The sequence below is a fragment of the Cheilinus undulatus genome, linkage group 2, assembly GCF_018320785.1.
Source record: "Cheilinus undulatus linkage group 2, ASM1832078v1, whole genome shotgun sequence".
In the NCBI taxonomy this organism is placed as follows: Eukaryota; Metazoa; Chordata; class Actinopteri; order Labriformes; family Labridae; genus Cheilinus; species Cheilinus undulatus.
The window spans coordinates 455,469-476,381 of NC_054866.1; the positions used below are offsets into that span (position 1 = coordinate 455,469).

The following is a 20,913-nucleotide window of genomic DNA, read 5'->3' on the forward strand; positions in this document are numbered from 1 at the left end:
ATGAAATTATTATTGTTGTTGTTTTTGTTGTTATTATTATTATTAAAACAAATTCTTATAAATATATGAACGTTCTCCTTTTCTCCCTTTTTCCTCAACGATGTATTAACTGGAGCATTATTTTGAAATCTCTGATGGCTGCGGGCGGAAGTGCCATTCTAAGTTCTCTGTGGCGGTAACCGGTAGTTCACTCAGCTCCTTCAGTTTGACGTTATTTGCACAGCCACGACGATTTCGACCTAAGACGTGAAAACCTGTTTTTTTATTTCCGAGTCTGGGCTTCCGTACGATGATAACAGAACTATCGGTGCTTCTGGGGAGTCGTCCTCCCGTACCCGGGTGAGAAATGTCCGTTGTCACGGTTCAGCTCGGTCAGTGCGGTAACCAGCTGGGTCATGAGCTGTTTGACACCCTCTGTAGTGATGCTCTGGACGGACAGAGGAGTCTGTACCGGACGGCCAGCTGTGAGCGGTTCTTTGACCGTACAGTACATGGAGGTATGAGCTCTTCTCTGGATTAAACATGGTTCTTTCTGTTCTTTATTCCCATTGCTCATGTTTCTGTCGTCCTCTCTGCTGGCCAGAGCTTGTTGCCAGGGCGGTCCTCGTTGACATGGAGCCCAAAGTTATCAACCAGAGTATCAGCAGAGCTGCGAAATCAGGGAGGTGGAGGTATGGAGAAGGTTCGCACTTCAGTCAGAAACAAGGCTCTGGAAACAACTGGGCTAATGGGTAAGAACATTAATCCACTGTCAAAATGTCAAAGATATGGAAGCCCACAGCTCCCCGTATGAAGGGCAAGAGAAGGGAAAAGAGGAAACGAAAGGCACTGAAATAATTAAACTAATATACATATAGTTAGAAAGTAAAGAGCAGAAACTGTGGGATAAACAGTCAGTGTTTTGAGATTAAGAGTTGATTTTATGAGATCACAAGGAGGGGTTATGGGATAAAAGATTAAAATTATTGAAAATTAAAAAATTAAATAATGAGATCATAACTCATATTTATAAAATTAAAAGTCTACATTCTTAGAAACTACTGTCTGTCATGATAATTGCATTAAAAGGTTTAAAAAATTGATGTAAAAAGTAGTAATTATTATTAAATTAAAGAAAAAACATTAGCAGGATATTGGATTCAAAACTTCAGTCCTTATAGCACACAATTTAAAGTCTGAGGATAAACAAATTAACAAATTTCAGTCAATAAAACCCTAAAGTGTGAGGTATGATGATGAAGAAAGAAAAACTCCAGCTGACACAGGTCTGTTGGTCCAGCCTAAAACTCCACCAACTCATTTGTTCATATGGACAAAATTTACAGCTGATATAGGCAGATTTTGTAGCCAAAATATTGGTTGTAAATATCAGTTTTTAGCTTATGTCTGCCAATTTAATAATTCACTTTATAAACCACTATCTTCAGATACTGATATCATGCAGATAATATTGTGTATCCCCAATGACTGACATGAAACAGTAAAAAATATGACGGAAATAGTAATGATGAAATTAAAGTTGAAATTTTTAGATAACGAGTCATATTAATGAGATAAACAGTCAAAAACTCCTAATTATGGCTATAATTTCTTCTTTAACCCAGAAATGTAGCTATCTTAAAACCCTCTCTAAGCTGATGGGTTTGCCAGATTCTGTTTCTGTCTTCAGGTGGATCCATCTTGTAAAGCTTTATTCTGAAACGTTTGTTTGTGGACCAGTCAGCATCATGAGGCAGTAACTGTTGTCATTTTTGTCTTGGACTGCAAGCTTGTAAACAACAGCTGCAGGTAAACAGATTACCTGCAGTTTGTATCAGAGCTGTACATTTCCTTACAGTGGCGTTTCCTCCAAGCAGCTTCCCCGGTGTTTTCAGACTGTCAGCGTCCTTTTAATAACATCTATAACAGTGCCATTGACTTTTCCTTATTGTTGCTCCTACCTCATGCCTTCTTTGTGTGTTATGACTCTGCCACACTGTCATTAGCTCGAACTCAGCCAAGTGAGGCTAGCTGCCCTGTGGCTTTAGACCAATCAGATCGTAGCATGACTGACGCCGATGACAACATCAGCTTAGAGGCAGAAAATACTAGACTGCCACTACTACGGCAAAACAAACTTAGATCTAATGATGGGACAACACAGTGAAATACATATGATAAGGAATAAATGGTGCAGATTAGAAGCTGCTGGAGTTATTCCAGGGCAGTGTTACTCAACCTTGCTCAACCAAAGAGCCAAATAGTTGAAAAATACCTTTGCAAGAGCCGCCGTCTAAGAGGTGAAAATGAGTGAAAGTGGCAATAAAAACAGCCTAAGTTAAAGCTGACAAAATAGGTAAAAAAGCTGCAAAGAAGTGGCCAAAAGTGGGTGAACGGGGGTAAAATACACAGAAAATGACAAAAACTGGGACAAAAGGAACAAAAATCTGTGGAGAAAAAGTGGCAGAAATGGATGAGACGTAACACAAAAAATGGCTTACAGGTGGCAATGATGGTAAAAAAAAAAAAAAGCTTCGAAAACTTGGCAAAAAAGAGTGAAAAGTGAAAATGGCAAAAAGGTGGGGGAAAATGAGTGGACAAGTGACTATGGTCAAAAGCAGCAAAAAGGTGGGGGGGAATTGAGTGGAAAGTGACTAAATATGGTAAAAAGCAGCAAAAAAGTGGGGGAAAATGAGTGGAAAGTGACTAAATATGGTCAAAAGCAGCAAAAAGGTGGGGGAAAATGAGTGAAAAGTGACTAAATATGGTCAAAAGCAGCAAAAAGGTGGGGGGGAATTGAGTGGACAAGTGACTAAATATGGTAAAAAGCAGCAAAAAGGTGGGGAAAATGAGTGGAAAGTGACTAAATTTGGTAAAAAGCAGCAAAAAGTGGGGGAAATGAGTGGACAAGTGACTAAATTTGGTAAAAAGCAGCAAAAAGGTGGGTGAAATTGAGTGGACAAGTGACTAAATATGGTCAAAAGCAGCAAAAAGGTGGGGGAAATTGAGTGAAAGTGACTAAATATGGTCAAAAGCAGCAAAAAGGTGGGGGAAATTGAGTGAAAGTGACTAAATATGGTCAAAAGCAGCAAAAAGGTGGGGGAAATTGAGTGAAAGTAACTAAATATAGTCAAAAGCAGCAAAAAGGTGGGGGGGAAATGAGTGGACAAGTGACTAAATTTGGTAAAAAGCAGCAAAAAGGTGGGGGAAATGAGTGGACAAGTGACTAAATATGGTAAAAAGCAGCAAAAAGATGGGGGGAAATTGAGTGGAAAGTGACTAAATATGGTAAAAAGCAGCAAAAAGGTGGGGGAAATGAGTGGAAAGTGACTAAATATGGTCAAAAGCAGCAAAAAGGTGGGGGGGAAATTGAGTGGAAAGTGACTAAATATGGTAAAAAGCAGCAAAAAGATGGGGGGAAATTGAGTGGAAAGTGACTAAATATGGTAAAAAGCAGCAAAAAGATGGGGGGAAATTGAGTGGAAAGTGACTAAATATGGTAAGAAGCAGCAAAAAGTTGGGGAAATTGAATGGACAAGTGACTAAATATGGTAAAAAGCAGCAAAAAGATGGGGGGAAATTGAGTGGAAAGTGACTAAATATGGTAAAAAGCAGCAAAAAGATGGGGGGAAATTGAGTGGAAAGTGACTAAATATGGTAAGAAGCAGCAAAAAGTTGGGGAAATTGAATGGACAAGTGACTAAATATGGTAAGAAGCAGCAAAAAGGTGGGGGAAATTGAGTGAAAGTGACTAAATATGGTCAAAAGCAGCAAAAAGATGGGGGGAAATTGAGTGGAAAGTGACTAAATATGGTAAGAAGCAGCAAAAAGTTGGGGAAATTGAATGGACAAGTGACTAAATATGGTAAGAAGCAGCAAAAAGGTGGGGGAAATTGAATGGACAAGTGACTAAATATGGTAAAAAGCAGCAAAAAGGTGGGGGAACTTGAGTGAAAGTGACTAAATATGGTAAAAAGCAGCAAAAAGTGGGGGAAATGAGTGGACAAGTGACTAAATTTGGTAAAAAGCAGCAAAAAGGTGGGTGAAATTGAGTGGACAAGTGACTAAATATGGTAAAAAGCAGCAAAAAGGTGGGTGAAATTGAGTGGACAAGTGAATAAATATGGTAAAAAGCAGCAAAAAGGTGGGGGAAATTGAGTGAAAGTGACTAAATATGGTCAAAAGCAGCAAAAAGGTGGGGGAAATTGAGTGAAAGTGACTAAATATGGTCAAAAGCAGCAAAAAGGTGGGGGAAATTGAGTGAAAGTGACTAAATATGGTCAAAAGCAGCAAAAAGGTGGGGGAAATTGAGTGAAAGTGACTAAATATGGTCAAAAGCAGCAAAAAGGTGGGGGAAATTGAGTGAAAGTAACTAAATATAGTCAAAAGCAGCAAAAAGGTGGGGGGGAAATGAGTGGACAAGTGACTAAATTTGGTAAAAAGCAGCAAAAAGGTGGGGGAAATGAGTGGACAAGTGACTAAATATGGTAAAAAGCAGCAAAAAGATGGGGGGAAATTGAGTGGAAAGTGACTAAATATGGTAAAAAGCAGCAAAAAGATGGGGGGAAATTGAGTGGAAAGTGACTAAATATGGTAAGAAGCAGCAAAAAGTTGGGGAAATTGAATGGACAAGTGACTAAATATGGTAAGAAGCAGCAAAAAGGTGGGGGAAATTGAATGGACAAGTGACTAAATATGGTAAAAAGCAGCAAAAAGGTGGGGGAACTTGAGTGAAAGTGACTAAATATGGTAAAAAGCAGCAAAAAGTGGGGGAAATGAGTGGACAAGTGACTAAATTTGGTAAAAAGCAGCAAAAAGGTGGGTGAAATTGAGTGGACAAGTGAATAAATATGGTAAAAAGCAGCAAAAAGGTGGGTGAAATTGAGTGGACAAGTGAATAAATATGGTAAAAAGCAGCAAAAAGGTGGGGGAAATTGAGTGAAAGTGACTAAATATGGTCAAAAGCAGCAAAAAGGTGGGGGAAATTGAGTGAAAGTGACTAAATATGGTCAAAAGCAGCAAAAAGGTGGGGGATATTGAGTGAAAGTGACTAAATATGGTCAAAAGCAGCAAAAAGGTGGGGGAAATTGAGTGAAAGTGACTAAATATGGTCAAAAGCAGCAAAAAGGTGGGGGAAATTGAGTGAAAGTGACTAAATATAGTCAAAAGCAGCAAAAAGGTGGGGGAAATTGAGTGGACAAGTGACTATGGTCAAAAGCAGCAAAAAGGTGGGGGGGAAATGAGTGGACAAGTGACTAAATTTGGTAAAAAGCAGCAAAAAGGTGGGGGAAATGAGTGGACAAGTGACTAAATATGGTAAAAAGCAGCAAAAAGGTGGGGGGGAAATGAGTGGACAAGTGACTAAATTTGGTAAAAAGCAGCAAAAAGGTGGGTGAAATTGAGTGGACAAGTGAATAAATATGGTAAAAAGCAGCAAAAAGGTGGGGGAAATTGAGTGAAAGTGACTAAATATGGTCAAAAGCAGCAAAAAGGTGGGGGAAATTGAGTGAAAGTGACTAAATATGGTCAAAAGCAGCAAAAAGGTGGGGGAAATTGAGTGAAAGTGACTAAATATGGTCAAAAGCAGCAAAAAGGTGGGGGAAATTTATTGAAAGTGACTAAATATGGTCAAAAGCAGCAAAAAGGTGGGGGAAATTGAGTGAAAGTGACTAAATATGGTCAAAAGCAGCAAAAAGGTGGGGGAAATTGAGTGGACAAGTGACTAAATATGGTAAAAAGCAGCAAAAAGGTGGGTGAAATTGAGTGGACAAGTGACTAAATATGGTAAAAAGCAGCAAAAAGGTGGGTGAAATTGAGTGGACAAGTGACTAAATATGGTAAAAAGCAGCAAAAAGGTGGGTGAAATTGAGTGGACAAGTGAATAAATATGGTAAAAAGCAGCAAAAAGGTGGGGGAAATTGAGTGAAAGTGACTAAATATGGTCAAAAGCAGCAAAAAGGTGGGGGAAATTAGTGGACAAGTTAATAAATATGGTAAAAAGAAGCAAAAAGGTGGGAAATTGAGTGAAAGTGACTAAATATGGTAAAAGCAGCAAAAAGGTGGGGAAATTGAGGACAAGTGACTAAATATGGTAAAAGCAGCAAAATGTTGGTGAAATTGAGTGGACAAGTGACTAAATATGGTAAAAAGCAGCAAAAAGGTGGGTGAAATTGAGTGGACAAGTGAATAAATATGGTAAAAAGCAGCAAAAAGGTGGGGGAAATTGAGTGAAAGTGACTAAATATGGTCAAAAGCAGCAAAAAGGTGGGGGAAATTGAGTGAAAGTGACTAAATATGGTCAAAAGCAGGTGGGGAAATTTAGTGAAAGTGACTAAATATGGTCAAAAGCAGCAAAAAGGTGGGGGAAATTGAGTGAAAGTAACTAAATATAGTCAAAAGCAGCAAAAAGGTGGGGGGGAAATGAGTGGACAAGTGACTAAATTTGGTAAAAAGCAGCAAAAAGGTGGGGGAAATGAGTGGACAAGTGACTAAATATGGTAAAAAGCAGCAAAAAGATGGGGGGAAATTGAGTGGAAAGTGACTAAATATGGTAAAAAGCAGCAAAAAGATGGGGGGAAATTGAGTGGAAAGTGACTAAATATGGTAAGAAGCAGCAAAAAGTTGGGGAAATTGAATGGACAAGTGACTAAATATGGTAAGAAGCAGCAAAAAGGTGGGGGAAATTGAATGGACAAGTGACTAAATATGGTAAAAAGCAGCAAAAAGGTGGGGGAACTTGAGTGAAAGTGACTAAATATGGTAAAAAGCAGCAAAAAGTGGGGGAAATGAGTGGACAAGTGACTAAATTTGGTAAAAAGCAGCAAAAAGGTGGGTGAAATTGAGTGGACAAGTGAATAAATATGGTAAAAAGCAGCAAAAAGGTGGGTGAAATTTAGTGAAAGTGACTAAATATCGTAAAAAGCAGCAAAAAGGTGGGGGAAATTGAGTGGACAAGTGACTATGGTCAAAAGCAGCAAAAAGGTGGGGGGGAAATGAGTGGACAAGTGACTAAATTTGGTAAAAAGCAGCAAAAAGGTGGGGGAGAATGAGTGAAAAGTGACTAAATATGGTAAAAAGCAGCAAAAAGGTGGGGGAAATGAGTGGAAAGTGACTAAATTTGGTAAAAAGCAGCAAAAAGGTGGGGGAAATGAGTGGACAAGTGACTAAATATGGTAAAAAGCAGCAAAAAGATGGGGGGAACTTGAGTGAAAGTGACTAAATATGGTAAAAAGCAGCAAAAAGATGGGGGGAACTTGAGTGAAAGTGACTAAATATGGTAAAAAGCAGCAAAAAGTGGGGGAAATGAGTGGACAAGTGACTAAATATGGTCAAAAGCAGCAAAAAGGTGGGTGAAATTGAGTGGACAAGTGACTAAATATGGTAAAAAGCAGCAAAAAGGTGGGTGAAATTGTGTGGACAAGTGACTAAATATGGTAAAAAGCAGCAAAATGGTGGGGGGGAAATGAGTGGACAAGTGACTAAATTTGGTAAAAAGCAGCAAAAAGGTGGGGGAAATTGAGTGAAAAGTGACTAAATATGGTAAAAAGCAGCAAAAAGGTGGGGGAAATGAGTGGACAAGTGACTAAATATGGTAAAAAGCAGCAAAAAGGTGGGGGGAAATAAGTGAAAAGGCCCCCTTGGTACCAATAAGTTATGTAGTGTTCAACAGGTGCAATTCTTTTATTAATCATTCGGCACGTGAAACTAAAAGATAAAAAGTCACAATCAGCCTTTCAAATAGGCATACATTGACACATTTACATACACAGTGCATCAACAAACATTTTAGGTTAACAATTTATCGTTTTAGTTTTAAAAAGGTCATCTTAACTGTGGTCAAACATGAAATGAACAACCAGTATTGCACACCCGCTCGTACAAAATTCAAGTCATCAAAATCAATCAAAAGTCATTAAATACAAAGTGAAAATAACATACTCAAATAACCAAACAAACAGAACGTACCTCTGCTTACCAAGCGGCACAAACTATAGACCAATCATAAAAACCCTTTCATGGTAAAAACAAATGAACAAACTGATGGTAACCTATCATGCTCAACAATACCTGCTCTGTTGGTGACGAGGCCGGTGTGTGGAAACGCTAATTGAAACTATTTATACAAGTTCCGGGGGGTCGGCTACTGGAACGTGAATAGCAAATAACAAAAACAAAAGGCACTAATGGCCACTAACACTCCCAACAGATCATGTCATGATTAACAACCCTCGCAAAACAAATAATCATACATGATTTCCTGGACATGATAAACAGTTCATCTATACAACAAAAAAAGGTCTCCAGGCCACCTTGGAACAGAATATGTCTGATTCGAGTGGTTTGACATTTTTTTTCCTCAGTAATAAATTAGCCACATTTTAAAGAAGAAGCGCTAGTTTTTGAAAGGGGGCGAAATTGCAAATAAGGGCAATGGAAATATACAGACAATGAATATAGGTTGACACTTAAGTTTGACAATTAAAGCCTAGTGTTAAAGTGCGGGAAACAAATTGCAATGGATAATTCTGAGGTCAAAGTTTCCTTTTTATGGTTTTCCTGAGGAATAATATTTCAAATTTAGACATAAAAGAGCCACAAATCCCCACAAAACAGCCACATGTGGCTCTAGGGCTACACATTGAGTGTCACTGTATGAGGGTTTTGTTATTTCATTAGTTTTCATTTAAGAAATAAAGCCTTGTTCAGGGGCATTTTGGCTTTCATTAAATCAGCCCGTTTTATCAATTTTCCGTTATATAATCAATACATGAACATGCATTCTAATCAAACTGTATTTTTACGTATGAAAATGTTATCTCATAGTCTGTAAGCGTTATAAATTAGGGGCTGTAAACTAAGATGTGTCATGATGGTAGAATCAACATATATCATCCTGAGACCTGAGCTTTAGTTTGGAATGCATTTTTAGATTCTCCCACTCATTTGGGTTCAGTAGGACCTTATAGGTATAAAACCTCAGACTTGTCTTTGAACAGGATTAGTTTTAAACAAAAAATATTACGCCAGCATATGACAACAACACGCTTATGTTACTGTACAACAGACAAAAACTGATTTTTTTTAGACATTTTGAATGTGTTTCAGCCAGTAGGAGGCAATTCTGTTAGTATGAAATAGAGTCAGACACATGTGGTGTAGTCTTTTTGTGATAATAAGAACTTGTTAAGGCCAGTTGTTAACTAAATTTCCTTAAAATGTTCTGGAAATCCTGAAAAATTCCCATCTAAATAATGAGATTCCCAAAGCATAAATAGTGCAAAATTTCCAAGACATTACCATTTTTTCAAAAATGGAAAAACTCTGTAAAAAATAAATAAAAAAATTAAATTAAAATAGAATAATATAAATTACCCCCAAATGTCTGTAAATATCCCCCAAATGTTTCGGTTAGCTCTTCTGAAGAAAGATTACACAAAATAAAATGTTTAAAAATCAATGCAAATTCCAGAAAAATTTCAAAGAAATTCCTTGAAAATTTCTTATCAAATTAAAAAATATGTATATATAAATCCCCCCAAAATTCAATGGAAAGTATTTAAATTATTATCAAATTTCCAAATAAATTTCACCCAAAATACAAACTTATTAAAATTTTGAAGGCCCCAAAATTTTCATCAAATTCCCCCAAACCTACAAATAAATTTCTCAAATTCCCACAAAAATACCAAAAAAAGAGAATAAAAAACAAAAGAATATACTATACAATAATATTTAATTAACAATAACATGTGTAAAGAAAAATCCTGAAAATTTCAAAGTAATTTCTCTAGATATTCCAAGCAAATTATTTAAATTTGTAAGGAAATCCTGAAAGTCAAAATGTAACATTGTCCTCCTATGTGCACACAGGGTCTCAGGAGGACATAAAGGTAGGTCAGTGGCCATTTCTCCACAAATAAAAATTAAATAGATATTATAAATTAAATCAGAAAACTTAACTTCTATCAAATATAAACAAATGGCCACTGATGTGGGGATGTTTGTAATGCAGACAAAGCAGTCCATTGTACATGCAGAAGCTCTACATTTTCATGGTTTATTTTCTGAAGAGCAAGAAAGCAAAGGAAAAATAAAATCTTGGCTCCTGCTGACTCTCTTGGGCAAAAAAGAGACATAGGTCCACCCAGGTGCATGCTGGTCCTCTGTCTACCTGAATCACCTCAGATGGTCACAGTGTGACCAAATCACCCAACCAAACTGAAATACTTAAAACAAAAACTAAATATACCAATGAAATAATTGGCAAAAGAAAACCTGAATGAAGAAAACACCAAAATAAACTAAATTTACTAACCAAACTAAACCTGAACTAGAAACTGATAGCTCCTACAGAAGATGAACCCTTGGCTACATGTTGTCTTGACATTTTCACACGTGCATAACAAGCTACGACAGGGTTTTAATTTGATCATGCAACATCAGTAGAATGTCTTATTTTCTCAGTTTTTCCTTTCTTACAGTCCTGTCACGTAACAAGTTACTACTAACAGTAGCATCACCCATCACTAAAAACTGGTAACGGGCTCCTTGTTGTCCCCACCCAGGTTTTGTATCCATGGTCCTCGTCACAGAGATGCGGTGGAAGAGCTGGTGAGGCGAGAGGTGGAGCGCTGTGACAGGTTGGCCGGGCTCATGGCTGTAATGAGTGTAGCCGGTGGAACGGGATCTGGTGTCGGTACCTACGTAACTCGCTGTCTCAGAGACATCTTTCCCAAGTCCTTCATCCTTAACCACCTCACCTGGCCATACGGGACTGGAGAGGTATGCTGTTAAATGTCGATGACATACTGTACCTTTAATGTTAGAATATAATGTTTTTATAAAAGCCTTGGTTTGTTCTTTCAGGTGATTGTCCAGAACTACAACTCTGTGCTGACACTTGCTCACCTCTACCAGCTGTCTGACGCCATCCTCGTACATGAGAACGACACGGTACACAGGATCTGTAGTCAGCTGCTTAACATCAGACACATCTCCTTCAGTGACGTCAACAGGGTCATGGCTCACCAGCTCGGCAGCGTTCTTCAGCCGGCACTCAGTGCTGACTCCAGCGGAGTTTACAGCAGAAACCCTCTGGGTAAGACAGAACAGGACAAGAATGAAAACTCGCAGCAGGTTCACATACTGCAGGGGTTCCCCCGTTTTTTGACAGACCCCCCCACCCCCACCCTCACCCCTATTCTGCAAATGAAAACATGTTCAATCGTCTCTTGCATACAGTGCCTATAAAAATTATTCACCCCCTTGGAAGTTTTACCTTTATTGGTTTTGTAGCAATCATGGCGAATATGATTTGGCTTTTTTTTTTTTTTATTTAAAAAACGAATTACAAAAAAAAAACTCTTTGATGTCAGAGTAAAAACAAAGTAATGTCAGTTAAACAAAAATATGTAATGTAAAATAAGTGACTGCATAAATATTCACCCCTTTAAAGTGACTGACCGAATTCAACAGAGGTCCAGCCAACTGGTGCTAGCAGTCTCACAATTAGAGAAACTGGGATCACCTGAGTGCAGTGAATGTGTCTCAGTGATTGTAGTGTAAAGACATCTGTGTCTGGAAGGTCCAGTCACTGGTTAATGAGTATTCTTGTCTACCATTATACCATAAAGACAAAAGAACACTCCAAGCAACTCAGAGAAAAAGGTTATTGAAAAGTCTAAGTCAGGGGATGGAGACAGAAACATTTCCAAGTCTCTGAACATCCCGCAGAGTTCAGTTAAATCCATCATGAAGAAATGAGGGAATATGTCACATAGATCAGACCGTCCTCACAGACTGAGTGAGCGTGCAAGAAGGAGACTAGTGAGAGAGGACACCAAGACACCTATGACTACTCTGAAGGAGCTCCAAGCTTCAGCAGCTGAGATGGGAGAGACTCTGCAGACAACAACTGTTGGCCGGGTTCTTCACCAGTCAGAGCTTTATGGGAGAGTGGCAAAGAGAAAGACACTGTTGAAGAAAACTCAGATTCAATCTGGACTAGAGTTCACCTAAAGGCATGTGGGAGACTCCATGGTTAAGAGGAAGAAAGTTCTTTGGTCTGATGAGACCAGAATGGAGCTTTTTGACCATCAGACAAGATGCCAAAAACTGACATCACCACAAACACACCATCCCCACTGTAGAGCACGGTGGTGGCAGCATCATGCTGTGGGGATGCTTCTCAGCAGCCAGCCTTGGAAGGCTTGTAAAGGCAGAGGATGCAGCAAAATAGAGGAAAATCCTGGAGGACAATCTCATTCAGTCTGCAAGAGAACTACAGCTTAGGAGAAGATTTATTCTCTAGCAAGACAATGAGCTGAAGCAGACAGAGAAAGCTACACAGGAATGGTTTAAAGACAACAAGGGAAATGTTCTGGAGTGGATGAGTCAAAGTCCAGACCTGAATCCAACAGAGAATTAGTGGCTGGACTTGAAAATAGTTGTTCACTCTCGATCCCTGACAGAGCCTTAGCAGTTTCACAAAGAAGAATGGAGTAAAATCTCAGAGTCCAGATGTTTGAGCCTGACTGAGACCTATCCACACAGACTCAGAGCTGAGACTGCACTAAATACTGACATGAAGCGGTAGAATATTTATCAGTCACTTATTTTATATTACAGATTTACTGACATCACTTATATCTGTTTTCAATTTTACATTAATAGGTTGTTTTTGTAGGGTTTTTTTTTTTTTGGTCAGAAAAGCCAAATTCCTTCCAACCCTCATCACTGCAACCCAGGCAATGTTTTTATTTTTAATTAATTAATTAATTAATTTGCACACATGAGATATACAGTTAGCTATGACTATGCTAGTATGGAACCACAGCATTATAGCAACGTAGTGGAAGAATGAAGTCTGAGGTTAATTCATCAGAAGTTCTCCTCTAATGATTCTCTCTCAGGAGAGCTGGTGAGTTCCCTTGCGTGCCACCCAGAGTACAAGCTGCTCAGTGTGAGTACGATCCCTCAGATGCCAAGCTCCTCCATAGCGTACAGCACGTTCAGCTGGCCAGGCCTGCTCAAACACCTGCGCCAGATGCTGATCTCCAACAGTAAGATGGAGGAAGGCAAGTTCTCCCCAAGTCCAGTTCATCCACATGTTTATTATTATACTTTTTTATTTAAAGATGTAAGAGTCTGTGTTGTTTTTTCTGTCAGGTATAGACTGGCAGGTGCAGCTACCTGGAGCATCGGAGCAGAGCAGCAGTCTAACAGCACCCAGCTTTAACACCTCTCTGGCCAACCTGCTCATACTAAGAGGGAGAGACGTGTACAGCTCAGACACAGGTCAGAGATCCCATCCAAAAAAAAAAAGAAAAAAACTAACTAGGAAAAATTATGATACTAACACCCAATGATTGAGCCTCACTAACAACATGATAGTCACAAAAGTCTTCTTGATTATTGAAATATCCAAGGACAGGCTGGTGGGATTAATTCATAAAACAAGAGACTGTCATTTTAAGTTTTGAATTTGAGAGAAATTTTACAACAGTTTTAAGAATGTTGACCTTTCCACAGATAGTTTTAAGGACCCAGCCCTCTACACCTCCTGGCTCTCATCCTCAGAAGCTTTCAGCGTGTGGAAATCTCCAGTGCCATTTAATAAATATGAAAAATCAGCCGCACTGGTCAGCAACAGCAAGGCTCTGCTCAGACCACTGGATAACATGGTGGGGAAGGCTTGGAATATGTTTGCATCCAGGTGAGTTGGCTGTGTTAATCAGAGGAAGACAGAAGTTTAAGAAACCCTAGAAAGGGTTTTTATTTATTACAAAGCAGCTGCTGCACAAGAATGGAGGGTGCCTTAATATCATTGACATAAACGGTGCTGGAAAACTAAACAGGCTACTGGTATCATAAATAAAAAGTACAAAAGCCGTAACAAGTCTATTTCAAAAAGATACAACATGAAAACACAACTGGAAAAAGAGTAGCGGTTTTTAAAATTATATTAAGAGAAAAGTTCAGCCAATTTCTGATACTGTTGCCGTCTTTTTCATCCCTTCTTTTGGTATAACACTCCTACAATACCACATTTTCTTTCATGTTTGACCATAATAGATCACAGTTTGTCTAAGAGGAGGCTTCATTTGCTTCATAAAAACTTCTCTATATCAGCAGTAAGCCTTGGTAACTGCTAGTATTAAATAGACCTGATACAACAGACAATGTATGCATCACACACGACACGGGTTCATGCCATATTATTTGCCAAAGTGCTGATGTCTCCCAAAAGGTTCTTTAGTGCAGAGAAAACTATTTGCCCATTCCTAATTTATTTTTTTTATTTTTTGCATATTTGCCACACTTAAATGTTTCAGATCATAAAACAAATTTTAGTATTAGACAAAGATAACTAGAGTAAATTTAAAAGTCAGATTTTAGATAATGATTTCATCTGTTAAGGGAAAAAAGCATCCACACCTACCAAATTTATTGAAAAGTTGAGCTTAATTTCAGGAGCCACACCCAGACCTGATCACTGTTGAATCCTGAAATCCCTTAAACAGAACGTGTCTGACAACAAGAACAGATGAGAAACAAGGTCACTGACATCTATCAGTCTGAAAAGGGTTACACAGACATTTCTAAGGCTTTGGGACTTCAGTGAACCACAGTGAGAGCCATTATCCACAAATGGAGAAAACTGGGGACAGTGGCCTGCCTACTAAAATGACTCCAGTATGGGGTTTTTTGGCTGCGCTGAGCCAAACCAAGCCGTGCTGATTTACTTTTCCATCACCAGTTTGGCCGTGCTGAGAATAATCCTGTGTAGGGCTGAACGATTTGGGAAAATAATCTTATTGCGATATTTTTCCCCAATATTGCAACTGCGATTTGATATGTGATTATTCCTTAAGTTCCACATTTAATGTATTTTCCGACAAAAACAGGCAATAAATCATTCTATATTACAACCAATACAAAATTCAATTAAACATAGGCTGAACAATTTTAAAAATATATCTTATTATGCTGATTTTGACTCATAATGCAAATTGGATATGAAATGTGTTGAAGGAGGTGGTCATTTATCTAAATTTCATTCTCATATTTAGTCAGAAAAATTTACAAAAAATTAAGAAATTAGGATTTTTTTGTAGACTATTCTGAAAAAAATGGCACTTGAATGATTGCATGATTTGTAATGAATCACATCTCTGCTGCAAAACAAAGTTTTAAACTGGTGGGGTTTTTTGTTTTTGTTTTTTTGTTGTTGTTTTTTTTTTTTTTAAGGTTTATTTTTGGGCTTTTTGTGCCTTTATTTGATAGAGGAGGACAGTGGATAGAGTCAGAAACAGGGTCAAGAGTGGGGGTGAGACATGCGGTAAAGGGCCTCAGGCCGGATTCAAACCTGGGCCGCCCGCGTACATGGGGAGCGCCTTTTAACCACTAGGCCACCTGCTCCCCTAAACTGGTGTTTTGACACAAATTTCAGGTTAAAGAAATGTTGCATCTTCTGCGATTTGAAAACTGCAGCATGTCATATTGCAATTGAGTCTAATTTTTGATTAATTGCCCAGCCCTAGTCCTGTAAGAAGAATGCCGAGCTGACCTCAAAGCTATTTGCCGATGGCTGTACCCCGTCTGCTTCTGATAAACCACCCTCTGATGAAGACTTCTCAGCTCACGGGGAGATGAATATAATCCCTGACTACAACTCTGTAACAGGGGTGGGCTGATCTCAGCATTCACAGCACAACACCAAAAGTCAGTATTTACAGGGCTTAACAAGTGTATTAGAGCACCCTAACCCTAACCAAAGTAAGGTTTCTGCCACAGCTGCCCTAAATTAACAGCATTGGTAATTACCACAATCATGTTTGATGTTTGATTTTTCTTCTCCCTGCTCCTTTCTAGCCATGGAGTGGAGTGAGGTTGAATGTCTCTTTGAGAGTGAATATGGATTTGCCATGACTAGAACAAATAAATGAAATGAAATGAAATGTTTCTGCAATGGTTAATACACCAATATGTAGAAGCTCTTTAACCCAAATGATATTTTTAATGCTAAAATAGAATTATTATTGTTATCCATGAATTTTACAATTTACTGATTTACAAAAAAAAACTGAAAAATAGTAAAGCACATTAATATTTCTTGGTGAATATGTCAAATTATAGTTATTTACCGTCATTCCTGAAGAGAAAAATGAGTTTTAGTGCTTGAATGTTATGCTTGATTCATTTCTGACTTCTCAGAGAAGCCCAGTGAGTCAGCTCAAATTTGGGTGAATTCAGTTTGAAATTCCTCATTCCTGTTCAAAATGGTAAAACGTGGAGAGCTGACTGAAAATGAAAGAGTCCGCATTAAAGCACTTCATGATGCTGGATGGTCTCTGAGACTAATATGACAGGTGGTCTGATACATTTGTTAAGCACTGTATGTGCTCATGCTACAGAATAATAGTTGCACACAGCATGAGTTCTCTGACCAGTGAAACCGGGACTGACCAGGCACAGGGCCAGGATCACAGCTTTGTCTGTGTCTACTGATAACAGAATTTAACCCTTTCACAAAGATGTACAAATTGTTGACTCTTACAAGTATCTCGGAACCGTGTTTGACTCTGAACTAAAGTTTGTTCAGAACACAGAGTCAATAATAGTCAAACGTGGTCAGCAAAGGATCCACTTGTTGCGGAAGCTGAACTCTTTTAGTGTTTCTGAGGGCATCTTATCTTGTTTTTATCATTCTTTTATTGAAAGTCTTTTAACTTTTTCTTTTGTGTGTTTGTTTAATGGACTGTCAGTAAAGAACAGGAACAGTCTAAACCAGATAATCAAAGTCTGCTCCAAGATTGTCCAGCTGGAGGACCTAAGCTCCCTCTGGAAGAAACATGTGGTCTAGAAAGCCAGAGGAATAATCAATCAGCCTGACCACATTCTCTCCTCTGACTTTTCTCTTATGCCCTCCGGGTGGCGCTATCATGCACCCCCAAGGAAAACCAACAGATACTCAAACTCATTTATCCCTTCAGCTATCAGGCTGCTAAATGCTGAGAGGTGAACAGAATCTGATTGGTGTGTTTTGCTTCTTAATGCATCCTTGACATTGTATTAATTGTACTTATTGTATTTATTGCTGATCCTGTGGATCTGTTGGCACTGACATGTGAATGTGGTTGCTTAGTTGCTGCAGTGAATGTTTTGGATTTGTTTGTTTTTGTTCCCTGATTGTTTAGATTGTTTCAATAAGGCAGGGTAAACTGTAAACTGAATTGCCCTTCAGGGATTAATAAAGTCGTCTGAATCTGAATCTGAATATAGACAAATAAATTCCAGACATTTTAAAAATAAAATAAAATACTGAAGATGTTTGAATCATTCAGCCCATGATAGAGGGACAGACTTTATTTTATCAACTGGCACTAGTGAAGCATGCCATTCTGACTGCCAAACCCAAAAATATTATCGTGCTCATTTTCTGCTGACCCATAAACCGATCATCAGGCGACTGTTCTTCTTTGAAGGAATATTCTCTTTTAATGATAAGCATGAATTATTGTTTGTTTATTGATCGTGGGGAGAGAGAGAATGGGAAAACAGTGCCACTGCCAGTCCACAGTTTGATTTTTGCTTGAATACAATGTAAAGTCAGATCAGACTGTGGCTGAGATCGATGAAGGCTCAAAACGCTGTGTCATCAGACCTCAATCAGGTAGCTGGGCTGTGGTGGAAAAGCAAACCCCGGTGCCAAGTCGAACAAAGTAGAGCTGTGCCGCTCCATTTAATGGGAAAGCCACACAAGTGTGCACTGCGGACTCATCCAGGAGGTCACAAAAGAACCAACAACATGTAAAGACCTGCAGGCCTCACTGACTCAGTTAAGGTCAGAGTTCATGACTCAACCATAAGAAAGAAACTGGACAACAATGGCATCATGGGAGAGTTCCAAGACCAAAACCACTGCTGACCAACAAGAACACAAAGACCCTTCTCACATTTGACTAAAATCATCCTGATGATCCCCAAGACTTCTGGGAAAATATTCTGTGGACTGACCAGACAGAAGATGAACTTTTTTGAAGGAGTGCATCCCGTTCCACCCGGAGTCAAAATAACACAGCATTTGATAAAAAGAACATCAGAGCAACAGTCAAACATGGTGGTGGCAGTGTGGTGGTCTGGACCAGGACCTGGACCACTTGCTGTAGTTGGTAGAACCATGATTTCTGCTGTCTACAAGAAAATCCTGAAGGCCAACATCTGGCCATCAGTTCATGACCTCAAGCTCAAAGACACTTGGGTTATGCAACAGGACAACAACCCAAACATACCAGCAAGTCCACCTCTGAATGGCTGAGGTTCTGGAGAGGTCTAGTTAAGTCTGGACTTAAATCTGATATAGATGCTGTGGTGTGACCTTAAACAGGCCGTTCATGCTGGAAAACCCTCCAATATGGCTGAGTTAAACAATTCTACAAAGAAGAGTGGGACAACATTCCTCCACAGAGATGAGAAAGACTCATCACCAGACAATCACCATTGCAGTTGTTGCTGCCAAGGATGGAACAACCAGTTAGGTTTAGGAGGTGAAGACTTTTTCACACAGGGCCAGGCAGGTTTGGATGGCTTTGTCCCTTCATAAATGAAATCGTTAAAAACGTTTGTATTCACTCAGGTTATCTTTGTCTAGTTCAGACCATCAAATATTCCAAAAAAAGAAATCATGAAGGGGGCTTTTCCACATTGATGTACAGTATATCAGGCAACACTGATGTTAAACCACTGTATCGTGCATCCTGACTTTATATTATGTTTTAATCTGGTAAATTCCCTTCTGTTGTACCAGGGCCTACATCCATCAGTACATAAAGTTTGGAATTTCAGAGGAGGATTTTCTCGACAGTCTCACATCTCTTGAGCAAGTTATCTCCAGCTACAGACTTCTGGGACTGTAATGTGCCACTGTTGTCTTGGACTGTGTGAACAACAGAAAGCAGACAGACATGGGAGCGGCTGCTGTTATACAAAAACAATTCTAGTTTACATAATTCTGCTGTGTGTTAGAAATTCAGTCACAAGTACATCATAACTACCTCAAAAACAATGTTTGTTTTGATTTTTCTGATGTTTCCTGAGTTTGTTTTATGACAATTTCAGAATGTTAGAAGTTAAAGTTGCATAAATATTTGTGATACAGATGTTGTCAAATCACGGAGTAATTGTGTTTAGTCCTGATCACATCAGTCACTGTAATTCTGAATTAAAGGAATGCACTAAAACTGTTTTTTGACAATTTATGTGTCAATATTTACAGATTAATTTGACCCCATAGTGATACTGATATTTAAATGTAGTTCAGACCTAAAACTTCAAACAGACTTTAAGGAATGATGATTGATAAAGACAAAGACTACAGCTGATGTTGGCCTGTTGGTTCAGCTTCCACCAACTTATTTGTACGTGAAGCCAATATTTACGGCTGATACAGTTCAATTTTATAGACTATCGGCAAAAAAATCTATCTGCCGATAACAATAATTCCTTTTTGATATGTAAGACATATCCTCATCCATTTTTTTTTTTTTAAGCCAACTTTGTGTGATTTTTCGTGTGACGTCTTTATTGATAGAGGAGGACAGTGAATAGAATTGGAAACAGGGATGAGAGACGTTGAGAATGGTGCCACAGGTCAGACTTGAACCCCGGGTTGACCACTTCCATGGGGTGCAGCCTAACCACTATGCCCAGGCTATTCAGTTTGAGGCCCTAGGGCCAGGTCAGGCACCAGAGGTCATTTTTAGTGGTCCTTTGAGTGGACTACTAATGCTTTAAAATGATGCACACATGATTTTTATTTTAAGAAACACAGATTTATTATATTTGCATTAGAGTCTGTCACATTAATTTCCCAATGCACTTGTCCCACCTCTCAGTGTGGGAATGACAATGAAAGATAAAAGTTGCAGAGAGCTCACAGTTCAACAACCAATAGGCAGAGAAGAATTTGACCACTGGCACCACTTTTTTCTCTTGGCTTTTAGGTTTACTGTAAGATTTTAGGGTAACCTCATGTTATGAGCAAAAAAAAAGCATCATTTTTCAGGCTAGACTGCAAAATCAGCATCACTGTAAAAGCATTCTAGCATCAGTTTATGAAGAGTAATCCAAAATAAGTTTCTTAGTGTATGCCATGTGAGATCCCTATGGCCCTTCATTTGGGATCCTTTTTCCAGAACAGGCCATCATCTAAACTAACTGAATAACCATGCCATCCTTCCCCCACACTTTGTATGATTGTAATCATCTTTCTCATCAAAATGTTGCATAAATAGTCTCCAGAAATCAGTGTTAGATGTTCTACATTTCCTGGAGAACCCCAGACAGCTCTCTGACTTTGTCTGACACTGTGATTTATTAAACTCTGTACTGTTGAGAAACAACAGTCCATTTCTCCAACATTTGGGCTACCAGCTACCCTCTTTTTCTCCAGCTTTAGCCTTTGATTGTATTGATCATGAGCTTCTCAACTTCAAATTATTAAATGTAGGTATTGATGGAAAATTTTATAATTCTCTAAAAGCTATCTACCAAAACCCAGTATCTTGTGTGCAGGTAAATGATTATAGAACAGGCTGGTTCCCAACACCTTTTGGTGTAAAACAGGGTGATGTGCTCTCTCCTACACTGTTTGCAATCTATATAAATGGTTTAATCACTGAAATTAAACAGACAGCAACCGGTGTTCAAGTAGGTGAACTAAAGGTAGCCACCCTGCTATATGCAGATGATATAGTCCTCCTTGCAGAGACTGAAAACGATCTTCAGCATCTGTTAAATAGTGTTTGCTGTTGGTGCAGTAAATGGAGATTAAAAATAAATAGAGATAAAACTCAGATTATGCATTTCAGGAAGAAGGGGCAGCCACAAACTGAGTTTGAATTTTGTTTTGGTTCTACTCCCCTTTTATTTACT

At 38.7% G+C, this 20,913-nt stretch overlaps 1 protein-coding gene across 6 annotated transcripts; it reads left to right on the forward strand.

Annotated features, from left to right (window-relative positions):
* The first annotated feature begins 168 nt into the window (after positions 1–168).
* tubd1 (tubulin, delta 1) lies at positions 169–20,913 on the forward strand. 6 transcript variants are annotated; one of them, XM_041802296.1, is made up of 8 exons: positions 169–497; positions 584–731; positions 10,545–10,761; positions 10,846–11,077; positions 12,891–13,055; positions 13,147–13,275; positions 13,510–13,693; positions 18,788–20,913. In XM_041802296.1, exons 1-8 carry the CDS (start codon positions 347–349, stop codon positions 18,894–18,896), a joined length of 1,335 nt encoding a protein of 444 aa, XP_041658230.1. In that variant the 5' UTR covers positions 169–346; the 3' UTR covers positions 18,897–20,913. The 6 variants fall into 6 exon arrangements, with proteins under 6 accessions (XP_041658230.1, XP_041658253.1, XP_041658238.1 ...); XM_041802319.1 differs by having other exon boundaries at positions 13,514–13,693; XM_041802304.1 differs by lacking the exon at positions 18,788–20,913 and adding an exon at positions 16,746–17,794 and having other exon boundaries at positions 13,514–13,693.